This window comes from Pongo abelii, chromosome 1 (assembly GCF_028885655.2).
Source record: "Pongo abelii isolate AG06213 chromosome 1, NHGRI_mPonAbe1-v2.0_pri, whole genome shotgun sequence".
NCBI classification, from domain to species: domain Eukaryota; kingdom Metazoa; phylum Chordata; class Mammalia; order Primates; family Hominidae; genus Pongo; species Pongo abelii.
In genome coordinates this window covers 200,373,268-200,396,493 of record NC_071985.2, presented here as the reverse complement: position 1 = coordinate 200,396,493, position 23,226 = coordinate 200,373,268, and the positions used below count along the sequence as shown (strand labels likewise).

The following is a 23,226-nucleotide window of genomic DNA, read 5'->3' as shown; positions in this document are numbered from 1 at the left end:
CTGGACATTTCCTCCTTGATTTTGGAGTCAGAGAATAAGGACAGCGGGCTTGCTCCTTCCTCCTGGATCCTGGGAGAATCGGAACACTCATTTGCCCATTCCACAAACATGTGGTGAGACCTTGGGCCCCACATGGTGCTGTGTCAGGGATGGGGAGAGATGAGGGGTGAGTCCTAAACATGATGCCACGAGGTGTGCATGTGTTGGGGTGACAGTCAGGGACACAGACACTTACATCATGGGGAATGCTGCGATCGTGTTAGGAGATCCCAAACTTGCTCCTCTCCCCAAATTCCCCATCTCAGTGAAGGGCACCCCTCCCCCAACTCCATTCCAGCCAGAAACCTCAGAGTGAGAGTCATCCTTGATTCCTACCGCCTCCAAACCAATCCAGTCACCAGGTTTGCTCTGGAATTTGTTCTCTCCTCTCTATGCGTGCTGCCTCTGGTTTGGTTTTTATCACTTCTTTTCTGGGCTGTGGCCCCAGGCTCCTCCCTGCCTCTAGCTCTCCTGCTGCTCCAAGTGCCCTGCACAGCAGCTGCAGTGATTGTTCTAAAGGGCAGATCTATAAATGCTTCCCCCTCTCACTCTCCCCATTGCGCCAGTCTGCAGATTTCCACGTTGTCTGGGAAGAAAGGCACAAAGCCTTAGGGTGACATTCAAGGCTCTTCACTGCTGGCCCCAACCTTTTCTTCTCCAGTCCTAGCTCTTGGTCCAGACGTGTGCTGTTCAATACGACACACGTGGCTATTTAAATTGCAATTAATTAAAATGAAATAAAATGGAAAATTCAGCTCCTCGGTTGCACTGGCCACATTTCAAGTGCTTGCCAGCCACCTGGGCTGCTGTATCAGACAGTGCAGACACAGAACTGCCCGTTCTACCAGAGTTCTAGTGGACAGTACTGCTCCAGACACACTGAGCAGCTCGCAGGGCTCTCCAGGCCTTTACACATCTCTCAAGACCCAGATCAAATGTCACCTCCCCTGGGAGTACATGTCTCAAACTCTGCATGCACAGTGTCCCACACTTTTACCCTGATGGCACACACTGCATTTTAATTGCGAGGTTACCTGTCAATCTCCCCTACTAGGCCAGGCACAGTGGCTCACACCTGTAATCCCAACCCTTTGGGAGGCTGAGGCAGGTGGATCACCTAAGGTCAGAAGTTCAAAACCAGCCTGGCCAACATGGCAAAACCCTGTCTCTACTAAAAATACAAAAATTAGCCGGGCATGGTGGCGGGCACCTGTAATTCCAGCTACTTGGGAGGCTGAGGCGTGAGAATCGCTTTAACCCAGGAGGTTGCAGTGAGCCAAGATTGTGCCACTGCACTCCAGCCTGGGTGACACAGCCCGGTCTCTTTAAAAAAAAAATCTCCCCTACTAGATTGTACACTCCAGCCGGGGTGACAGAGCGAGACCCCATCTTTAAAACAACAACAAAAATCTCCCCTACTAGATTGTGGGCTCTTGAGGGCAAGGACTGTGGAAAGGGGAGATTTTCACAATCTCAGTACCTAGGACACGGCCACACACCCCTGGCCTCGCTGAGTCTTCAGGATGTCCCTGCCCAGGGATGAGGCTAGGCTGGGTCAGAGTTCACCTCTGAAAGGGTGGGAGGGGAGAGAAGGCCCCCAGCAGGCAGAGTTCCCTGGGTGGGCTAGGTACAGAGCCCAAAGGAACAGCTAACTTAGGAAAACCAAACCCTAGAGTCCAGAAGGTAGGACTTAGAAGGCTGCCTGAGCTGTGTCACCCCTCCCCCTCCAACGTGTCTCCTTCCTTGGTTAGAAGACTGGCTCTACCACCCACTGGGCTGTGTGACCCTAGGATGTCACCTAACCTCTCTGTGCCCCAGTGCCTTGTCTGAAAAATGGGGATAATCATATCTCCTAGGGTTGGGAGGATAAAATGAGACAATGGTAAGAAGTGTTCAGCCTCACAGGGCACAGAGCCTGGCACACCCTGGGTGCTCGGGAGACAGAGCGGTCACTGTGTCCCGTATGCAGCTCCCCAGTCGCTTCTTTGTGTCTTCATTCCTCACTGTGTCCAGGTGGCCCCTCCTTCCCTTCTCAGATGGCTAGAGCAGGAAGAGGCTGCAGGGACCATCTGGTCCAACCCCTTGGATTGCCAGGACAGGAAACACAGGCCCAAGGGAAGGGACCGACTGGCCCACGGCCACACAGCTTGACAGAGGAGAACAAACTGGAAATTTTACTCCAGCAGAGAGGTCACACAGGAAACTGGAGCCTGATAAACTCCCAAGTGATACAGCTTAACCCTGAGGAAGGACACTGGTAACGACAGAGACCCAGAACCAGAGGGGCTGGAGGCGGGTGTGGTTTGGGTTTGAATTTCACAGGCATCTTGTCACCTAATTCTCACAACAATCCACAAGGTTAGTAGTGTCTTTATTGTGTCCATCTCACAGAGGGGGAAATTGAGTCTCAATGAGGTTAGGCAGCTTGCCTAAGTTCACGCAGCTAGTAAGAGGCAGAGGGGAGGCTCTCAGTGGCTCCGAAAATCCATGTTCAAAATCTCTTGGCCTCCCTACCTCCCACGCAAATCAATGCAACAAAAATTTCTGAGTACCCAATGAGTGTCAGGCTTTGTGCTGGCCGCTCCAGGGATAGGCCTATACATGGTCCTTGAAGAATTTGCAGTTAGTCGAGGAGGAAGAAACTTGAATAGGTAAAATACAAAGAACAGGATAAACATGGAGGGCCTGCTAGGATCCAGTACAGCTGACAACACCTGGCTGTGCTCACAGCGCCCTCCCTCCACCTTGGTTTCCAAATCTGTAAAGTAAGGTCTTATTTTTATTTTTATGTTTTTTGGAGACAGAATCTCGCTCTGTAACCCAGGCTGGAATGTAGTAGTGCGATCTTGGCTCACTGCAACCTCTGCCTCCCAGGTTCAAGTGATTCTCCTGCCTCAGCCTCCTGAGTAGCTGGAATTACAGGCACCCGCCTGGCTAATTTTTGTATTTTTAGTAGAGATGGGGTTTCGCCATGTTGGCCAGGCTGGTCTTGAACTCCTGACCTCAAGTGATCCGCCTACCTTGGCCTCCCAAAGTGCTGGGGTGACAGGCATCAGCCATGGCGCCGGGCCTCAAATCTATTAAGAAAGGCCTAACAGTACCTGCTCCATAGGCTTGCTCTGGGAATGAAATGACTTAATTCATGACCTGACATGATGTACAGGGTGAGCTCAATGAATCTTAGTTGTCATTATCATCATAGTAACTATATGTAAAGTTGGGACTCAGAACTGGGGGAGTTTCAAGGAAGGAATTTATTTCTGATGGAAGGACAAAGGAAGATGGATGGCCAGGGTTCCTTCAAGTCTCCAGGATGGGCCAGGGCATCGCAGGTGGGGAGAACAGGTTGGGTAGGGGCCCACCCTCATGTGTGCAGGAAGTGGGGGTGGCTGGGGATGGCTGCAGCCAGGCATGTGACAGGTGGGTGGGGTCACAAGCTGGAAAAGCCACTTGGGGCTAGGTAAGGTTCGGGTGGGCACTGGAGGAGGCCTTGAATGTCAGCCTGGGAGAGGTGGATTCCACAGGGCCCCATCGGAGCAGGGGTGGGCAGGGCAGGATGAGGTGAGTGGGGAGGACACACCTCAGAGGGTGGGGCTGTGGAGTCTGTGCGGCCCTGAGCACACAGTTATGCAAATATGCCAGCTTTGAGGCTCTGGGGCTCTTTATTGGTATGAAGAAGCCAGGACTGGGGCAACAGAGGAGTTGGGGGGCACAGAGAGGCAGGGCTCAAATGTTCCCAAGGCCAGATCTCTCCTGCTGTGAGGCCATCCCTCCCTCTGACCCAGGGGACAAAGCAGCTGTGGAAAGCCATCTCAGTTCTGGCTTCAGGGACTCTTCATCAGAAAAGCCTGTGTTCAAATCCTGACTGTATGACTTTCACTCAGGGCTCACCTCCACAAGCTTTCACAGTGTTGTGATGAAGGCTAAACTGAGATGGCACCTATGACATGGCCCAGCATGGTGCTGCACACAGTAGGTGCTCAAGCCTCTCCTCTTCTCCATGCCTGGGTACTGCTCTCTCTCTTTCTGACCCGAGGATGCCAGAAACCTGAACGTGACAAACTTGAACTTGCCTCTCCCATTCCCCAACCCCAAACCTTCATCTATACCTAGAACCGGATGCTCCTGGTCCTCCCAACAGACTGGAATTCTTTTATATCTTTGAGCCCCAACCCTCCCTGTGCACTTCCGAACCATACAATCTCTGGCAACATCTGGCCAGTCCCTGCTTCTAGGGTCTCCCACCAGCTTCCCTGGCACACTGCCCCAGAGTGCTTGGTCCATAATGCAGACCTGGCTGGGCTGCACTTACCTGCTCACATCTGTTTCTGGCTTCCTAGCATGTTAAGGATCAAGCTCAATGGGTGCATGCATGTGTGTGTGTGAGCTTGTGCGTGCATGCATGTGTATGTGTGTATGTGTGTGTGTGCATGTATGTGCACATTCAAGCATTCAAAGCCCTTCCTGAGCTGGTCAAGCCTTGCTTTTCCATTCTTACCTCCTCCTGCCACACCCTCCCCTCCAGCCACAACGAACCACCTGAATGTGTGCTCACCTCCATGCCTGTCCCTGTTCACACTCAGATAACCTGAGTTCAAGTTTCAGCTTCAGGGACACTTAGTGGTTTTCTGACCTTAAGCACAGTTTCTTTCTTTTTTTTTTTTTTCCCTAATTAAAAAATTTTTTTTAGAGACAAGGGCTCACTCTGTCACCTAGGCTGAAGTGCAGCGGTGCAATCGTAGCTCACTATAGCCTCAAACTCTTGGGGTTCAAGTAATCCTCCTGCCTCAGCCTCCCAAGTACCTCACACTATAGGCATGCACCATGCCTGGATAATTTTTAAAAATTTGTTGTAGAGATGGGGTCACTCTGTGTTGCCCAGGATGGTCTCGAACTCCTAGCTTCTGGCCTCAAATGATCCTCCCGCCTTGGCCTCCCAAGAGCTGGGATTAGAAGCATAAGCCACTGTGCTTAGCCTCTTTTTTAAAAAAATTTTATTGAGGTAAAATATACATATATAACTTATCATCTTTACCATTTTTAGGTGTACAATTCAGAGGTAGTAAATACATTTATATTCTTTTCCCCCCTTTCTTCTTCCCCTTTCTTCTCCCTTCTCCCTTTCCAGGCTCTTAGGCACAGTTTCTGTTTTTCCTTTTTGTTTTTTTGAGACAGAGTCTCACTCTGTTGCCCAGGCTGGCTGGAGTGCAGTGGCACCATCACAGCTCACTGCAGTTTCAACCTCCTGGGCTCAAGCGATCCTCCCACCTCAGCCTCCCGAATAGCTGGGACTACAGGTACATGAAACCATGCCCAGCTAATTTTTTTGCATTTTTTGTAGAGATAGGGTTTTGCCATGTTGCCCAGACTGGTCTCGAACTTCTGGGCTCAAGCAATCCTCCTGCCTTGACCTCTCAAAGTACTGGAATTACAGGTGTGAGCTACTGTGCCCAGCTAGGCACAGTTTCTGAGCCTCAGTTTCTCCATTTATAAAATGGGGCAATGAGATCCATCTCATAGGGTTACTGTTAGAATTAAATGAGAGGTAGGCTGGGGGAGAGAGAGAGGAGAGCATGCCTGCCTGTCAAAGCCTTGAACCCAGTCCCTGGAACAATCTGCACCAGGGTGTGCATGTTTTTATTCCCTCTGTCCATAACATCTTTCTTTCTGCTCCCTGGCCTGAAGCACTCAGCACATCTTTTAGGATTCAGCTCAACAGAGCAAGCCTCAGTTACAGCAACCTACCAGTTTATGGGCCTATCTCTCGGGACCACACAGGGCCAGGTCTTGTGTAGTTCTCTCCTGGGCCCAACACAGGGCTGGCCCTCTGTAGCCATGGCACAGATACTGGCTAAAGAAATTATGTGTGTGTGTGTGTGTGTGTATATATATATATATACACACACACATATGTATATATATACATATATACATGTATATGTGTGTATATGTACACGCACACATATATGTATATGTATGTATATGTATATGTATATGTATGTGTATATGTATTTTTTTTAAGATGGAGTCTCGCTCTGTCACCCAGGCTGGAGTATAGTGGAATGGTCTCGGCTCACTGCAACCTCTGCCTCCCGGGTTCAAGCGATTCTCGTGCCTCAGCCTCCCGAGTAGCTGGGATTATAGGTGTGTGCCACGAATGCCCAGCTAATTTTTTTTTTGTTGTATTTTTAGTAGAGATGGGGGTTTCATCATGTTGGCCAGGCTGATCTCAAACTCAGGTGATCTGCCTGCCTTGGCCTCCCGAAGTGCTGGGATTACAGGCGTGGGCCACTGCGCCCAGCCCAGAAATTATTAAATGAATCCCTGAATCCAAGACAGAACTCACCTCCAAATCCGCCTCATCCCGCTGAGTGTTCAAGCAGAGATGGAGGTCAGGAAGGTAAATGGTACTGGGAAAACAACACTGGACTGAGTCGGGAGAGCTGAGCTCTAGTCTAACTCTGGGCAAGGCAGTTTCCCCATCTGCAAAATGGGCAGCGTGTCAACCAGATGGTTTCTCAGGTTCCTCCCCATTTGGTGCTCCCTGGGACAGTTGGCATGTTGGGAAGGAGGTTGAATTCTGAGCCAGAAACACCATTTTGAATCTCAGCTCTTCCTCCTACTTGCAGTGTGATCTTGGGAAGGTTACTGAATCTCTCAGCCTCATTTTCTTCATCTGTGAGTTGGTACTAATCTCAGTCCTACTCAGGGAGTAGGGAACGAAAAAATCCTTGTGAGGATCAAATGCCTATAACACAGCACCTGGCACACAGTAAGTGCCCCATAACTTACTTTGTGCCTCCAAAACTTGGGCTATAATTTTTTAGAGTCGTTGTTTCATCATTGTTAGTCCCTACCAGGTCTTTTTTCTTTCTATAAAATAAACATCTTGGGGTCTTCAATGTTGGCCCTAAGTTTCTACACCGTGGCCCCTGCTCAGCCAAGGTATCCTGGCTGCCCAGACACCTGTGAAGAGGGATGTGGAGATGCCAGCGGCCAGCTCTGAGTTTGACCCACAGCCAGCTTTGCCCTCACAGAGTCTGCTGTTGGCATAGAAATCCTGCCCTCTCCTTGGAAAAGTAACAGCAGAGCCACTTCCCCACAACACAGACAACCCAGCTGCCTTCCTGTCTATGCTACAAAATAAAGTGCCTCTGAATCTCTCATTTCTTTGGATATTTAGCAACTCTTTCTCTCTCTTTATACATAAAGCAGGAGGGCTAGTTCTTACTTCCATTTCTCAGATTGGGTAAGAGGGTGTCACCCCCTCTTCTGGAAGAAACCAGAGCCAGGATTTGAACCTAGCCCCCAGCCCCCTCCCTCCTTGGGTGGCTGCCTTGGTGTCACTAGATCACCATACCCTGCCTACCAGGGCTTGTGTCCAAGGCTGATCCACTGCTGTCTTCTCTGGCATGAAGGAAGCCTTGGGAAGGGCTCCAATGGTCACATGAGGCCTGGAGGGGGCGGCTGAGACTGAATCGGATCCCCTCTCTGGGGGTTAGGAACCTGAGATGGCCAGAGAGCCGGATGCCACGCCTGCTCTGACCAAGATGACGTCCCAACCACCTGCCCTCGGGGCGTCAGCTGGCACAGATGGCCTAGCCCTGTCAACACAGGACAGGCAGGGTGGCTGGGAGACAATTACCCAGCCCTCAGAGGTAGCTCAGGGACGATATGTGGCCTAGTCAGACTGGCTTCCAATCCTGGCCCTGCCATTTACCAGCTGGGTGACCAAATGAGTCACTTAATTCCTCTGAGTCTGTTTCTTCATCAGTAAAGGAAATAGATAACAGTACCCATCCCACAGGGTGCTATGAAGATTAAATGAGGTAATGCAAGAAAAGCTCTTAGTGCAGTCCCAGGCATTCAGACTGGGTTCGATGAATATTGGCTGAGAAGCCCTGAACTCTTTGGAAATGGGCTCCTTCCCTCCACTTTGCTCAGTGGTCCAGGTACTCAGCAGTGGAGGTGGGGAGGAAGACACCAACACACATACACATGCACACACACACACATGCACACACACACACATGCATGCACACATGCACACACATGCACACACACATGCATGTACGCATGCACACACACATGCATGCACGCATGCACACACATGCACACACATGCATGTACGCATGCACACACATGCACACACACATGCATGTACGCATGCACACACAGGCACATGCACACCCACGGGTTACATAAAAATCCTTAGAACTATATAGTAACTCCTGCCATGTTTCATGGGGTATGATTATGGGGGGACTTTAACTTTTACATTATACAGCTCTGCTTCTTATGTTAATTTTATAATCAGAATAAAGATATTTAAAAATAGTTTTGGGGTGCCTACTGTGCCAGGCACAATACTAGGCACTTCTGATAAAGGATCCCTAACCCTTACAACATCCTTCCCAGGAACGTCATATCCTCGTGTTACAGATGAACCTTAGAGAAGGAGCCTTAGAGAAGCAAAATGACGTGACCAAGGACACACAGCATGTCAGGATCTGACCCCTGTGATGGAATCTGGAGTACAAAGCAATTGTGCTTAGTAGGTCAGGGAAGGCTTCACAGAGGAGGTGATATTTGAGCTGAAGTTTTAAAGCTGAGTAGGACTTCTCTAGGTCAGGTTTCTCAACTAGAGGTGATTTTGACTCTAGGAGACATTTGTCAATGCTTGGAGATGGTTTTGATTGTCACAACTTGGGGGGTGGGTGGAGTTTGCTACTGGCATCTAATGGGTAGAGGCCAGGGATGCTACCAGACTTCCTATAACAGACAAGATGGCCCTGCACAACAGTTATCTAGCCCCAAATGTCAATAGTGCCGAGTAAGATGTAACCTACTATAGCTATCATTTATTGAGTGCCGTTAGGTGCCAAGTGCAGTACTAAGTTTTTATAAACATCATCTTTTTTAATCCTAATATAATTACTTCCATGTTATCCATGAAGGACCCGAGGCTCAGAAATGGTAAATAATCATCCCAAAGCCACACAGTAAATGGTAGAGCCAGGATTGAGATTACCTGAGTACAAAGCATGGCTCTTAATTTCTCTGCTCTGATGCCTCAAGGATTTATAATAAATGTAAAAGCTCCAGGCCAACTGCTAGGTAGGGTGTTGGGAGACTCCAGCTGAGTATAGGCCCAGCCTCCTCTGGCTTCGAGGCCTTGGGCAAGTCCCCTTCCTCCCTCTCCCTCTGCTGTTTCCCCATCTGTCAAGTGGATGTGGCACCAGATGATCTGCATGGCTCTGAGTCTGTAATTCTGCAGGAGAAGGGCCCCAGCTCCATCAGCTGCTGGGAGAGAAGGGGATGTGAGGGTGGGTTCGGCCTTATTTCTGCTGCATAAATAGCGAATAAGCCTTGCCTTCCCCCTATGCAGGGAGAGGTAGGTGGGGGTGGAGGATGCCTTGAATCTCACCCAGCAGCACATCCTCTCTAGACGGGAGGCAGATTTCCCTGACACCAAATTGCCAAGCCCAGAGGACACATTAAAGCAAGGCCTCCTTCTCGGGCCAGAGAGGAGAGTTGGGCATTCACTCAGCTGGGCACATGAGCTCTCACAGGCAGGAAGAGAAAAGTTGGGCTGTATGTTATTCCAGCCCGTACTGTGTGCCTTTGAACCTCAAATAGCAGGTTAATCCCAGGTCAGCCTCACAAAAGTCCTGGTAGGAAGGAAGCATCCTGACCCCATTGTACAGACAGAACATCAACGTTTACATGAAGTGACTCACCAGGGTGCACACAGTGCCCACAGCAGGTTTGGAACCCAAGTGTGTCCAACCCCAGGACAGTGCGCTAGAGAGTAAGCAAGTGGCAGTCCTGTTTTACTTTTCACCCAATAATGAAGCATTTCAATAATATTTGTAGGTAATACATGTTCAATTTCTCCTGTGTCCCCCAGGTCATGGGATAGAGTACAGAAGCCCAACATACAGTAATTTGGATTTCCTGGTTTGCACACAGGAGAACCAAGGCTCTGAAGCAGAGGCTAGAAGGTCAGACAAGGAGGGGAGAGATCAGAGAAAAGGGATCTGGGTCAGGCTGTGCCCTATAGCCCTGGCTTTCTCACTGTCTGGAAGTGTGGCCTTGGGCAAGTCACATCGCTTCTCCAGGCCTCACTTTCCATTCCTAGATGAAGAGGTTGGACAGATGGTTTCAGACAGAGTCCCTTCAAACTCTTCCTGCTTATGTGACTCCATAGACGGGGAGATGGACAGCAGCAGCGCCTAGCACGATGGCTCTGGGGTTGGAGGGCCAAGACTTGTGCAGGCTCCCAGAGGCCCAGGCCCTTTCTCACCCTCTGATGGGGCCTTCATCCTCAGACAGCTAGACTGGAAGGGAGTCAGTTGTAGTTTCGAGATAAAAGGGACAGGGAAGGAGCGATGGTGAACATGGGCCATTTCTCCTGAGGCCCATGGGCATCTGCTGGGTGCAGGCCTACTCAAAGACTAGTGTGTGGAGGGGTTGGGAGCCCCTACAATACAGGGGAAAGTAATTACTTAGTTTCTGTTTGAGTATCTCGAGGCCAGAGAGCTCATTACCTCCCAAGTTAGCCCACTCCATTTTCATAAAATGTTTGAGCCAAAAACCTTCTGCTTCCAAACGCTCCACAGTCTGGTCCAGCTTAGGCCAGGGTTGGTTATTCTTTCGTTCATTCATTCGGCCTTTATTGGTGTGTACTGTGGGCCAGGCCTTGCACCAGTCTTTGGGGCCATAGATAGGAGAAATAAGATTCTGTGTCTGGCCTTGGAGAACTACGTGCTCGACTAGTATCCCAAAGCCAGGTACATGGGACTGCTGGATTTAAGTGATTTAGCTTGAAAAAAGGATGCCAGGCCCAAATAAGCTTGGGAACCATTTTATTAAACACAGTAAAATAGATTTATTTGCAACAAGATTTCTCTAAGCTTTTAATATGCAAATGCACACTGAAAATTCTCCACGGGGGTGGGTATAAAAAATATACTACATTTCCTACACTTATTAATAGAGAGCATTTGGGGAAATGCAGTTCTAATGCTTCACAGAGAGGACATTTGAGCAAGGCCTTAAAAGTTGAGTAGGAGTTTGTCAGTGAAGACAGGAAGTCTTAAGGGAGACCGATTAGAGTTCTATGCCAACTATGCTCAGGTCACTCTGCATGTACCGTTTCACTTAGTCTTCAAAAGTCCTGATGTGGGGGACGGAGCCAAAGAGGTCATCAAAAACCCCTAGAGACTCCTAGAGGTCTAGCCCCTCCCTTCTTGAATCACCTTACATCTGGGCCTTATTCTCCAAATCTTTACCTTTAAGTCCTGGCCCCACTCAACCCGGCCTCTACTCTGGCTTAAATCTAAACTTGTTGTAGAGTATCTGGACCTGATCTCAGTCTTAACCCCTCATACACCTTGGCCTAACCCTCGGCACTCAAACCTGCCCTCTCAGCAGTTTGGCACCCTAACTTATACCCCTCTATTAGGTTTCACCCTCACCTGTCCAGCACATTCTAGTCCCCGTACTCCTCTTAGTCCTGATGCACATCTGATCCAGTCTCCGCCCCCACAGAACCCCCAGCCTGCCAGAGCTCAGCTACCCGGTTTAATACAGACCCATCCTCGCGGCCTCGCCCTCAGTCTGACAGTGGCCCTGCCTTTGCCCAACTCTGATTCCGCTTCGTCCACAACCCTGCCCCAGCCCAGTATCTGGTCCAGTTCTGATCTCACTTGTTTCCGCCGTCCCATCCGCATCCCCGACTTCTCCCTAACCGCAGACCAGCCGGTACTCCAGGTCTGTCTCAGATCCCGCCGGGTCCGGACTGCCCAAGGCCCCGCCCCCAAGGCCCCGCCCCCACGTCCCCGCCCCGCGGCGACCCCGCCCCTCCCTGCCCCGCGTTACTCCTGATAGGGCCCTGACCCTGCCGGCGGCCCCGCCCCAGGACCATTCTGACTGGGTCCGGCCCGCGGTCCAGCCCTGACCCCACCCCCGGCCCGGCCCCACCTCCAGCCCGGCCCCGCCCCTTCCCCAGGCAGGCCCGGCAGCGCACCTGCAGCTCGTCGAAGGCGTCGTCGATACCGGTGACCTGATGCTGCTCGTGCAGCGCAGGCTCGTCGCAGAAGAAGCAGAGCAGCGCGCGGTCCGTGAGGCAGAAGAGCTTGACCTTGTCGTGCGCCTGGCAGGGTCGCGCGGCGCGGCGCGCGTTGAGGATGGCGTCCAGCGGGAAGGCGCTGTAGCGCTCCACGATGTTGGCCAGCTTGAGGCTGGGCGCCAGCGCGGGCTCGGCGAACGTGCGCCGGCACTCGGGGCAGTCGCGGGCGCCCTGCGCCTCCTGCCGCACCCAGTGCTCGGTGATGCAGCGGCGGCAGAAGTAGTGCTCGCAGCCCAGGCTCACCGGGTCCTGGTAGATGCTCAGGCAGATGGAGCACAGCAGCTCGTCCTTGAGGCTGCACGCCATGGCGCCGGGGGCAGCAGAGAGGGGGGCCCGAGGGGCAGGGGGGCGGCTGAGAGAGCGCGGCGCTGTCGGAGGCAGCACCGAGGGCTGGGCGCGGGGGCGAGGCCCGCACAGGCAGGGGTAGGAGCTACCGGAGAAGGGAGGGGGTGCTGTTCGGAAGGAGGGTAACGCGAGGAAGGGGTGCGCGGCTGAGACTCCGTGGGACGCCAGCCCGGGAGGGCAGTCTAGAGGTAGTGGGCAGCTCAAGGCGATGGGCGCTGGGAGGAGGCTGTGAGCGGCTGAGGGACGGAGATCCTGGCGGGGAGGTTCTAGGGGGCGGGGCAGTCCTAAGGGATAGGAGCTGGGAGAAGGGGATCCTGGAGCGGGGTGGAGCCCTTGAGGGGGTCGAAATCCCGGGGTGGGGGCCGTGCGGGGAGGGCGAGAAGCTGGGGATGGGGAATCCTGGGGGAGGGGGCAGCCAGGCGGAGCCGTACATTGGCTGTGACCGGCAGAGAAGAGGAGGGGTGCCGGCCCGCTCAGCTGCCGGATCCCGGCCCCAAACCCTGGCCCAGCGCGATCCCTTACCCGCGCGGGCTTAGCAGCCACCGCTTCGGTCCAGCGCAGCCTCTCAACCCGGAACCAGCCGAATCCGAGCTGCTGGTGGCCGCGGCTGCCTCCCCGCCCCCGTGGGCGGGACCCAAGCAACTCCGCCCCCGCAGCGGGCGGGGGAGGGGCGGGGCCACCAGCCGGTTGACCCCCGCCCCGCCCCCACCATCCTCCAGCTCCCGGGGAAGCCAAGCCCAGCTGTTCCTTCGGGGTGTGTACTTGGAACTGCATCCAGGTCTGGCTTAGGGTCCCCGCGGCGAGGCGGAGCAGCTAATTTGAGAGCACAACAAATAAACAAGGAGCATCTTTCTGGATAATCGATTTGAAGGTGTAGAAAAAATCATATTTTGTATTAAAACGAACAAGAATATGTTTGGAATACAACTTCTGCATAAAATATAAAGATAACACTCTTGAAATGCCCTGCTTGCTTAGAGCAAGTTCAAGGCCCTCACACTCCTAAGCCCTGGGGTCCCATTTCCTCTTCACTTTCTTAAGGAGTGGTTGGGGAGAAGTTTGGAAAGCCCTGGCTAACATCTGGCCCCGGAGGCTGCCTCCATTGGCAAACAATTCCGGAGTGCTGTATTTGTGTGTGTGTGTGTGTGTCCGTGTGTGTGTGTGTGTGTGTGTGTGTGTGTAAGGAGGTGAGGGGTGGAGCAGGAGAGAGGGAGAAAAAGTAATAGGAGAACTTGTCTTGTGTGCCAGATGGAGAGGGGATAAGGGATTTCTAGGCAGAGGAGACAGCCTGTGCAAAAGCACAGAGGCGTGAAAGGGGAGGGCACAGTGAAGGAAGTGCGAGTAATTCTGTACTGTTGGGGGTGGGGTGGAGAAGGAGCCTGGGTGGGCTGGAGGTCATTGTGGGTCATGGTAAAGAATTTCTTGAAGGCATGGGGCTTTCAGGCAAGGGAATGACCTGGTCCGACTGGGTTTCAGGAAGTCTCAGAGATAATCATTATACCATCTGCAAGGTGAAGAAGACAGGGAGCTTTTCCAATGTGTCTGCGCATGCACAGCACCCAGCACACAGTAAAGGTGTGTAGCTGAATAACTGCATCAATGCCATGGGTTGCAGGAGGAAGGAAAGACTGGGAACGCCTAAGGTGCTGTTGTCATCGTGCCTGCAGGAGGCGAGACCCAAACTGGGGCCCCAACAGTGGGTAAGGAGAGAAGACTAGGGTATTGCAAGTACAGACACGGTGACATTTGGTGATGGTTGGATACGGGGGTGAGGGAAATGAGCCATAGAGGGTGGCTACCAGTTTCTGCCTCCTCCAGAAATATCTTCATTGGTGTTAAACTTTATTGAGGTACAGTTTATGAAAAAGCTCTCAGTTTAGTTCTCTATTGTTAACACTTTCTCCATCACATCCTCATCTGTCCCAGAATCTCCATCATTGCCAGAAAAATAGTTGGTTGCTCATGCAACAGCAACTTCTCAACTTTTTCTTATGGGCAGAGCCCTGATTTTGTTCAGGTGGCCCCCTTCCTCAAGTGACCCAAGGAAGGCTGACCCCAGCCCATTTCCAGGAATGAGTCTTGTTTGGTCCAAGTCCATTATGGTGATCTCATTCCTCTTGCCAGTGATGGTTTGGGCAGGTCCAGCCTGAAAAGCTAAAGGGAAAGCCTATGGCAGAGAGGGGAATTCAGGAAATGGTCTCTTGACTTTGCAAAACAGTCTGCCCCCTTTGCTGGGGTATGTTTGGTGGCAATGCTTGGAATTGCAACAGCCATCTTGCTCCCAGTCTGAGGATGCAGCAAATACAGAAGGGAGGGCAAGGACAAGAGAGTCCTAGGGAAGAGAAGCTTTTATTCTGATGCGGAGTCTGGACTTCAGGATATGGGAGATGGTCCATCTTATTGCATAAGCCAGTTTAACAGTAGTGCATTGTCACTTTGCAACCCAGAGAATCCCAGCTGATATACTGACGTGCACCCCTAATGAGGGGGTGGGGAAGGTGAACAGGGCAGAGTCTGAATTATTGAAGCATTTGAAATGAAATGAAAAAAAAAAAGGCTTGATGATGGATGAAACAGTGACTTCATTATTCAACATGTATTTACTGATGCTGACTCCAAGCAGGTCTTTGTGAGGAGGTGGAATAAACTATGCTCCTTGCTCCCAAGGAGCTGGCAGTCTAGAGGGCAAAATCAATGAGAAATTCTTATCAGGCACAGTAGGGCTTGCTAAGCGTTCTCACATATATTATTGGATTTGAGTCCCAAAGCAGCCTTAACAAGTTTATATTATTATCCCCATTTTATAGAGGAAGATACCAAGGCTCAAATAAAGGAGATGTGATGGAAATTGCTAGCTGTCCACTAAACTTCATCCTCTTGTTCTTCTATGTAATAGACTAGCAGTCGGAGGAATGGCTGGTCCAGTAGAGATCATACATCCCAGCTGTTCTTGCAGCCGAGTGAGACTTGGTGACTAAGATCTTTCTAATAGAACATAAATAGAAATAGACCTTAAGGCATGAGGCTTTTGCTCTTCCACACATCATTTTCTCTTCTCTTGAGTTGGAACACAGATGTACCAGGGACACAGCTTCAATAATGCTTCAAAAGGGCTGATGGAGCAAAGATATGGGAGGATCCTGGGTTCCTGAAATGACTGCATGAAGTACAGCCACCCTGACATGGACTACAGAGTGAGAAGTAAACTTGTTTTCTAAGAGCCATTGTATTTTGGGTCTTTTGTTGCAGCAGCCCAGCTTTCTCCATACTATTTTGCAGCTGTTTTTATTATTTATTTATTTGAGATGAAGTCTCGCTCTGTCACCCTGGCTGGAGCACAGTGGCATGATCTTGGCTCACTGCAACCTCTGCCTTCCAGGTCCAAGTGATTCTCCTGTCTCAGCCTCCCTAGTAGCTGGGACTACAGGTGCACACCACCATGCCTGGCTAATTTTTGTATTTTTAGTACAGACAGGGTTTCACTATATTGGTTAGGCTGTTCTCAAACTCATGACCTCAGGTCATCCAACTGCCTCTGCCTCCCAAAGTGCTGGGATTACAGGCATGAGCCACTGTGCCCAGCCAATTTTGCAGCTGTTTTTAGAAGAGGCGCTGGTACTATTTTACTCTATTGTCTAAATCCTTTCAGTAGATAGTCTTAATATGTAAGTCTAATCTCCTCCAAAGGACGTAGAATGTGGTTTTCTCTGGCTGAAAGTCACAGTCTCTTTTTTTTTTCTTTTGAGATGGAGTCTTGCTCTGTTGCCCAGGCTGGAGTGAAGTGGTACAATCTTGGCTCACTGCAACCTCCACCTCCCAGCCTCAAGCAATTCTCGTGCTTCAGCCTCCCAAGTAGCTGGGATTACAGGTGCCCGCCACCACGCCCAGCTAATTTTTGTATTTTTAGTAGAGAGGGGGTTTCACCATGTTGGCCAGGCTGGTCTCAAACTCCGGACCTCAAGTGATCTGCCCGCCTTGGCCTCCCAGAGTGCTGGGATTATAGGTGTGAGCCACCGTGCCCGACCCAGTCTCTTATCTTTTACTTTAGTTCCCAGTGTTCAGTCCTTTTATCCTCTGAGCAGTTCTTCTCTCGACCTTATTCCATCTCCATTAAGATTCAGAACACTAAGACTGTTGATTATCTTTACATTTGGCAAGTCATTGCTCTCTCCACATCTGATGTGGTTGAGTGGTCTGAACTAAGACTTAGAGATCCTGACTGCAGTGTATGCCATCTGCTTCCATTTATACTCCAAAAATTAACATCAGGAATTTTTTTTTTCTGGAAAGCTATCCAAGAGCTATTGTTGAGTGAGAAAAAGAAAAGAAAGACCCAAATACACATAGACACATAGACACCCACAGACTTAGACACAATCACAGGCATTATTTGCATAACAAAAATTCTATAGAACTATATTCTAATTGTGTTCATCTGTGGGCTAGGATTATGGGGGGGACTTTAACTTTTACATTAGATAGCTCTGTTTATTATACATATTTTTGTAATCAGAAAAAATAAAGAAAATTGATCCTCATTATTTATGGATTCCATATTTGCAAAATCACCTACTTCTAAAATTTATTTGTAACCCTCAAATCAATACTTGAGGCACAATTGCTATTATTTGTGGACATACTTATGTGCAGTGGTGAAAATCTTGACTTACCCACACATATGTTCCCAGCTGAAGTTGAACAAAGGGACACCCTGCCTTCTTGTCTCAGCTGTCATAGTGTAAACAAGTATTCTTTTTGTGACTTATTTGGTGCAAATTGTTCTCATTTTTTGTGCTTTTTGTTGGTGATTTTGCTATTTAAAATGGCCCCAAGCATTGTGCTGAAGTGCTCTCTGGTGTTCTCAAGCACAAGAAGGCTGTGATGTGCCTTAAGGAGAAAATACGTGTGCTTGATAAGCTTTGTTCAGACATGAGTTACAGTAGTGTTGGCTGTGAGTTCAATGCTAATGAATCAACAATTTACATATTAAATACGGTGTCTCTAAGCAGAAACACACATAAAACAAAGTTGTGGCTGGGTCTGGTGGCTCAGTCCTGTAATCCCAGCACTTTGGGAGGCTGAGGCAGGAGGATCACCTGAGGTCAGGAGTTTGAGACCAGCCTGGCCAACATGGTGAAACCCCATCTCTACTAAAAAACAAAAATTAGCTGGGCGTGGTGGCAGGTGCCTGTAATTCCAGCTACTTGGGAGGTTGAGGCACGAGAACCACCTGAACCCAGGAAGCGGAGGTTGCAGTGAGCTGAGATTGCGCCACTGCACTACAGCCTGGGTGATAGAGCAGAACTCCATCTCTAAATAAATAAATAAATAAATAAATAAATAAATAAATAAAACAATGTTGTATGTTGACTGGTTGCTGAAAATGTGGCCAGAGACTCACAGGAGCCTGATGCCATAGCTCCTTTAAGGGCTACAGAGAGTAATGAAAGTTGGCTGTATTTAAAATTGTTGCATGTAACAGCATCCACCAATACAAGATACAACATCCACGTCCCTTCCTACCCAGGTTACATTTGCTGAAGCCCACTTGAAGGCAGAGGAGCAGAAGAAGGAACATTGAGCAACTTCCGAGTGCCAGGCACTGTGCTAGGTGCTTCATGTGTGTTATTTGATTTGATCCTCACAATAGGATCAAATCTCCTGATTTGACTTGTTTCTCCCCATTGGCAGATGAGGAAACTGTGGCTCGGAATGGGGAAGTGACTTATCTAAAACCAGAACAAGTAAGTGGCACAGGCTCCTCCTGTGATTCTTGCCTGGGGCCCAAGCAGCTGGAGATGACTCCACATTGTGCAGCCTGGCTGGGCCACAGCTGAGCGGTCAGCTCCACCCAGCAGACTTTGTAAATGGGCAAGCTGGGCTCTGTCGCTCAGTGCCTCCTCCCTATTCCAAACCTTTGCCTGGCTCCTGTAACCCCACAGAGACACCCCTGCTTCCTCTCAGTGGGGGACCTTGCCTCCTGCTCCATGGAGGAAGTGGAGCCACCTCCGTGGGGTTGTCTCAACTTCCAGTCAACCTATCAACTTATCTATAGAAACACCTCAAGTCCTCTGTGAAATGAAGCAGAGTAGAACAAAAAAATGACTGAAATAAATGCATTTCTAACGTTATTCATCTTCACCCCTTTTCCCTGGTCCCAGAGGATGAAAGCTCACCTTCTGTTGAGAACGGATTCCTCCCCTAGGGCCCCTCGAATCCCCTCAGGCCTCTTCTGGGACCTGACTCCTTCAATGAGCCCACTTTTGACTCTGTATTTTTGTCTCCTTCCTTGTCATTGGCTGCTTTTCCTGAGCCTAGAAACAGGCTCAAGTTCCTCTTCAAATGATACCCTCTACAGTTGCCCTACCTTGAGCTACCACCTCATTTCTTGCCTGTCTCTAGCCCAGCACCTTGAGAGAATTGTCTGTACATCCTCCTGCACCACCATCAGCCCATTGCAGCCTGCGCATCCTCCTGGGCCAGCACCAGCCCACTGCAGCCTGCACATCCTCCTGGGCCTGGACCAGCCCACTGCAGCCTGCACATCCTCCTGGGCCAGGACCAGCCCGCTGCACCCTGCACATCCTCCTGTGCTGGCATCATCCCACTGCAGCCTGCACATCCTCCTGGACCAGCATCAGTCCACTGCAGCCTGCACATCCTCCTGTGCCAGCATCAGCCCACTGTGGCCTGTGCATCCTCTTGGGCCAGCATCAGCCCACTGCAGCCTGGTTCTGCTCCCTACCACTCCACTCATCATCTCCTAATTGCCAATTAAAAATACTTTCAGAGACACAGTTGCTGCTGTAGAAAAACAAAAGAGAGGAAAACTAAGAAGCCACCATTCAGAAAGAACTATTGTTAATACTTGGATCATATCCTCAGATCTTTTTCACATATTCTATATATGTGTGCACATGTGTGCACACACACACTCGGGTGTAGGGGGAAGGAGAAGGGGAGTCAGTGGAGAGAGGGAGAAAGAGAGATATTTTTAAAAAATAGAAATGAGTTCACTCTCTAAATTAGTGCTTCTCACTGCATAGTCCTTGAGCCACATGTGTCTTAGCATGGGTTCTTCCAAGAACTGACCTTAAGATAAGGACTAAAGTGAAAATAGTTTATTTGGGGAGCACAAGTAACACTAACAGGGAAGTGGGAAGGTGATACAGGGAAGGGAAGGCAGCCCCATAGGGTGCACTATTATCACAAAGGGGAACTGAAGATTTATCCTGCAGGGAAACTCTGGGAAATGGTACAAAACCTCAGAATGATCAATGCCTCAGAAGCATCCCACCCAAAGGGTGAGGGAGCTGGGGTATTTATACACCATGTTTGAGTGTTGAGTCTGCTCCCTGGTGGTGTTTAATTCCTTGGCACTTGTGGACTGTGATGTGTACAGTCAGCTCTCTGTAGTTCTGGGAAAATGATCCCTTAGCTACCATGCAGATGCTGGTGGTTAGAAGTCTTGGGAATACATTGACAGGTTTGAGGGACAATGGCAGGGCATTGACAGTATGTGTCACAGTTCACCCTTGCACCTGCTCAGATAAACTTGCATTCACATTAAGTTTCATGTTCTGTCACTGCTTCTTTGGGTGGTGGAAAGTCACGATTTGTTACAAGAAGAGATGAGAAGAAGAAGGAGGAAGAGGTATAAAGGATAACAGATAAGAGGAGGGACAAGCTCCAGACCCCACTGCTGTAGTTGGTCCTAAAGTGTAACTGATGCTCAGCTTCCAACTCTACCACCCTTTCTAGACACCCCTCACCTGGTCTAGCAGGGGTTACTTACTCCTGCCAGTTCAGAAACTCCTTTCTTTTTGTTTTTATTTTTTATTTTATTATTATTATACTTTAAGTTTTAGGGTACATGTGCACAATGTGCAGGTTAGTTACATATGTATACATGTATCATGCTGGTGTGCTGCACCCATTAACTCGTCATTTAGCATTAGGTATATCTCCTAAAGCTATCCCTCCCCCCTCCCCCCACCCCACAACAGTCCCCAGAGTGTGATGTTCCCCTTCCTGTGTCCATGTGTTCTCATTGTTCAATTCCCACCTATGAGTGAGAATATGTGGTGTTTGGTTTTTTGTTTTTGCGATAGTTCACTGAGAATGATGATTTCCAATTTTATCCATGTCCCTACAAAGGACATGAACTCATCATTTTTTATGGCTGCATAGTATTCCATGGTGTATATGTGCCACATTTTCTTAATCCAGTCTATCATTGTTGGACATTTGGGTTGGTTCCAAGTCTTTGCTATTGTGAGTAGTGCCACAATAAACATACGTGTGCATGTGTCTTTATAGCAGCATGATTTATAGTCCTTTGGGTATATACCCAGTAATGGGATGGCTGGGTCAAATGGTATTTCTAGTTCTAGATCCCTGAGGAATCGCCACACTGACTTCCACAAGGGTTGAAACTCCTTTCTTAGCTTGCTGGTCTGCTGTCATGAGGATCCCAAAATTACCAGAGGCAGATATAATTTTAGGTTTAGTAAAACCACAATTATGTCCTCTGGTAGAAGTGATCTCTCCCTACCCTCTGAGAACTAGGATCTGTGGTTCAACAGAGCCTAAAGCTTTGGCAATAGAAAGCATAAATTTGCCAAGTGGGTCATTGGGAATAAAGGTGAGAGAGGCCACTCATTTCTTGGCTTCCAGGCCTATGTATTCTGACTGTTGGGGATGTAGCACCCTTACAATAGCTATTGTCTCAAGTATAGAAATACATGTAAGGGAGGCAGGGTGTGGTGGCTCATGCCTGTAATCCCAGCACTTTGGGAGGCTGAGACGGGCAGATCATGAAGTCAGGAGTTTGAGACCAGCCTGACCAACATGGTGAAACCCCGTCTCTACTAAAAATACAAAAATTAGCCAGGCGTGGTGGCGGGTGTCTGTAATACCAGCTACTCAGGAGGCTGAGGCAGGAGAATCCCTTGAACCCAGGAGGCAGAGGTTGAAGTAAGCCGAGATTGTGCCACTGCACTCCAGCCTGGGCAACAGAATGAGACTTCATCTCAAAACAAACAAACAAACAAACAAACAAACAAAAAATGTAAGGACAGGTTCTCAACCCTATCTTCAAGCTGATGACTTAGCTATACCTTCAAGTGGTTATTCCAACATTTTCTCAGGATGCAGCTCTGGTTGGTATGGTAAATAGTAGGACCAGTGAATAACATGGTCATGTGCTCACTTTCTCCACGGCCATGTTGTGGGGGAATCCCATGATGATAAACTGCACACCCTGGGAACTCTGAGAGAGTGCTGCTGACCATGACATTGTGGACAGAGAAGGCAAATCTGTATCAGTCCCATGAAGTCATAGAAGAGTCACAGCACCTCCAGGGTGGTTGGGTCCAGTGTAATCAACTGGCACCATGTGGCTGGGTGCCCTCCTTGAGGGGTGGTACCATGTCAGGAGCTCAGCCCTGCCTGTGCTTTGACAGATTGGACACTTAGTAGTAGTAATACCTAGGTCAGCCTCGGCCAGAGGAAGCCCATGCTGTTGGGCCATGCGTGGCTTCCATCCTTCTTACCATGGCTTCTCAGTTCATGGGTCTGTTGAGCATGCTCTGGGGCAGCTGAGGAGAGAGGTAAGCTCATTTCCACTGGATGAATCATCCTATCTAACTGATTGTTCAGCACCTTCTCTGCGATGGACACCCTCTGGTAGACAATGAAATGAGACAGAGACCCACACATTTTTGTGTCTTCTCTCAAAGATCAATCCACATGCTTCTTCCCCAGACCTCCTTAACTGCAATTTTGCAGTCTTGCTCTTCACAAGTCCTTGAGCAATCAGCTGAACTGTTCACTACTGCCTGGGAGTCCTGACCTCAGGCCACCACTCTTTCTGCACCAAGTTGATGACTCAATGCACCGCCTAAAGTTCTGCCCCTGTGAAAAATTCTCCTTATGGCTGTTCTTCAGGAGCCCTTGAGTGGGACCGTAGTGCAGCAAGAGTGCATTTTTGTTTTCCACTAACCTATTGTGCCAACCTGTCCATAAACCAGGCCTAAGCTTTTTCCTCTTGTGTGACCTGGTCATCAGGAATCTCTCATGATTTCATAGGTGTGAGCTGAGGGGAGAGGTTCCAATGCAGGGATCACAACAGGGGATTCTGGGCCTGCTTCTGTAGTTTATTTGTGACCTCTGGTCCTGCTCAGGCCTAGTTCATGACAATGTTCCATGTCCACCCTTCAATGGATTACTGTTGCACATACCCGACTATATAGTTTGGTGGATCTGACAGTACACAACTTACAATGGGAAACTCTGGCTATATAATCAGTTGATCCCCCATATATATATATTCTACATCGTTTATTGTTAACTCTTGTCAGTTGTTAAGCTGTTGCCTCTTAGCGCCACAACCACACTTCTGTATCAACTTGTCTACGTAGTGCTGGGGCTGAGGTTCAGAAATTCACATTCTAGCAAACTGGAATGTATATATATGTGTATATATATATATATAGTTGTCACCTCTGCATTGGGTGACCCTCACCTGTTTCTTTACAGATTAAGAAACCGATGTGAGGTTTCTACTGCCTGCTGAGTTTACTAATCCCAATTAAGTATTCAGGGATGGGGAAAATGGTCACAGGAGAGTGTGAAGACCCACTGGACTCACTGTAAAATGGGCTTTGGCAAAGACTCCATTTATCATCTTGCCTCCATATCTCCTTACT

The 23,226-nt window shown here is 49.5% G+C and overlaps 2 protein-coding genes across 3 annotated transcripts in view; one reads left to right on the top strand and one right to left on the bottom strand.

The window, feature by feature from the left end:
* Positions 1 to 2,395, top strand: part of AZIN2 (antizyme inhibitor 2) — a 90,267-nt gene extending 87,872 nt beyond the window's left edge. The window contains exon 11 of one of the 2 annotated variants that reach the window (XM_054538214.2): positions 2,053 to 2,395. In XM_054538214.2, coding sequence (XP_054394189.1) covers positions 2,053 to 2,190 — 138 coding nt within the window. In that variant the 3' untranslated portion in view covers positions 2,191 to 2,395. The remainder of the gene's footprint in view (positions 1 to 2,052) is intronic. The other variant, XM_054538215.1, reaches the window with a different exon arrangement.
* TRIM62 (tripartite motif containing 62) overlaps positions 1 to 13,154 on the bottom strand; it is a 36,754-nt gene extending 23,600 nt beyond the window's left edge. The window contains exon 1 of the mRNA XM_024251552.3: positions 12,071 to 13,154. Within this exon, the coding sequence (XP_024107320.1) occupies positions 12,071 to 12,478 (408 nt within the window). The 5' untranslated portion in view covers positions 12,479 to 13,154. The remainder of the gene's footprint in view (positions 1 to 12,070) is intronic.
* Positions 13,155 to 23,226: the final 10,072 nt, after the last annotated feature.